Source organism: Cariama cristata, unplaced genomic scaffold (assembly GCF_000690535.1).
Source record: "Cariama cristata isolate BGI_N322 unplaced genomic scaffold, ASM69053v1 scaffold15892, whole genome shotgun sequence".
NCBI lineage: Eukaryota > Metazoa > Chordata > Aves > Cariamiformes > Cariamidae > Cariama > Cariama cristata.
Window position 1 is genome coordinate 14538 of NW_009603362.1, and position 815 is coordinate 15352.

Genomic DNA, 815 nt, shown 5'->3' on the forward strand with positions numbered 1-815 from the left:
AGTCTCTGAGTCTATCAGCATTGTTCTTTGGTAGCTGCAGTTGTGAAACAGTATCGCCAAAAAGCTGCTACTAGCCACAATGTTCTTAAATTTGTCTACCTGCTGTTGTCAGTGAGGTATTTTCTTTTAGCAGCAGCTCAGTGCTCTTTTTTTTTCATTTTCTTTCTTGTTAAAGGGACAAAGACTTGTTTTCTGCCTTAACGAACTGCTTTGCAAGTGCCTTAGTGAAAGAAATCCCTGTGACCGAAAGAGCCCTGTACCTCCATGTTACCACAGCTGGGAGCTGAACAGAGAAGCCTCATTTCTTGGCATGGTGATAGAAGTGTGGCAGAATGTATTCGGCCTGGACACCCCTGAACAAGCCACATGTACATGGGAACAGCTGCGCAGTATTGAGCATCCTCCTTCTACCAGCAACACACACCCAAAGCAGGTAAATGGATTTAGATCTGTATACACACTAAGCCTTAATATGGCATACACAGTAAAACGCAGCCACTTGTGTTCTGCCAGCCATTCCCACGGGAGTGATGTCTGTATCCTGCTGCAGGATGAGGTTATAGTCTGGGAGAAGTAGATGACAGGCAGCTGGGACAGCTTGTGTAGCCACCACTTTGTTTCTGCATTTGTTTCTGCACAGGGCAAGAACTGACATACCATGTCAGTGATGAGCACTGACATCACCAAGATGTGCGGGCTGGGTGGGAGCAATTGGCATAGCTGAGTAGTCTCAGCAGTGACTCAGGGTTTTGTGTAGAACTGTTAGGAGAGGCAGGGCTGCTGCTTCTTAAAATCTCCTGGAGTTCCGCAGGACT

At 46.7% G+C, this 815-nt stretch overlaps 1 protein-coding gene across 1 annotated transcript in view; it reads left to right on the plus strand.

Moving 5' to 3' along the window:
* Window positions 1-815, plus strand: part of GEMIN5 (gem (nuclear organelle) associated protein 5) — an 18281-nt gene that overhangs the window by 14433 nt on the left and 3033 nt on the right. The window contains 1 exon segment of the mRNA XM_009695159.1: window positions 176-433. Coding sequence (XP_009693461.1) covers window positions 176-433 — 258 coding nt within the window.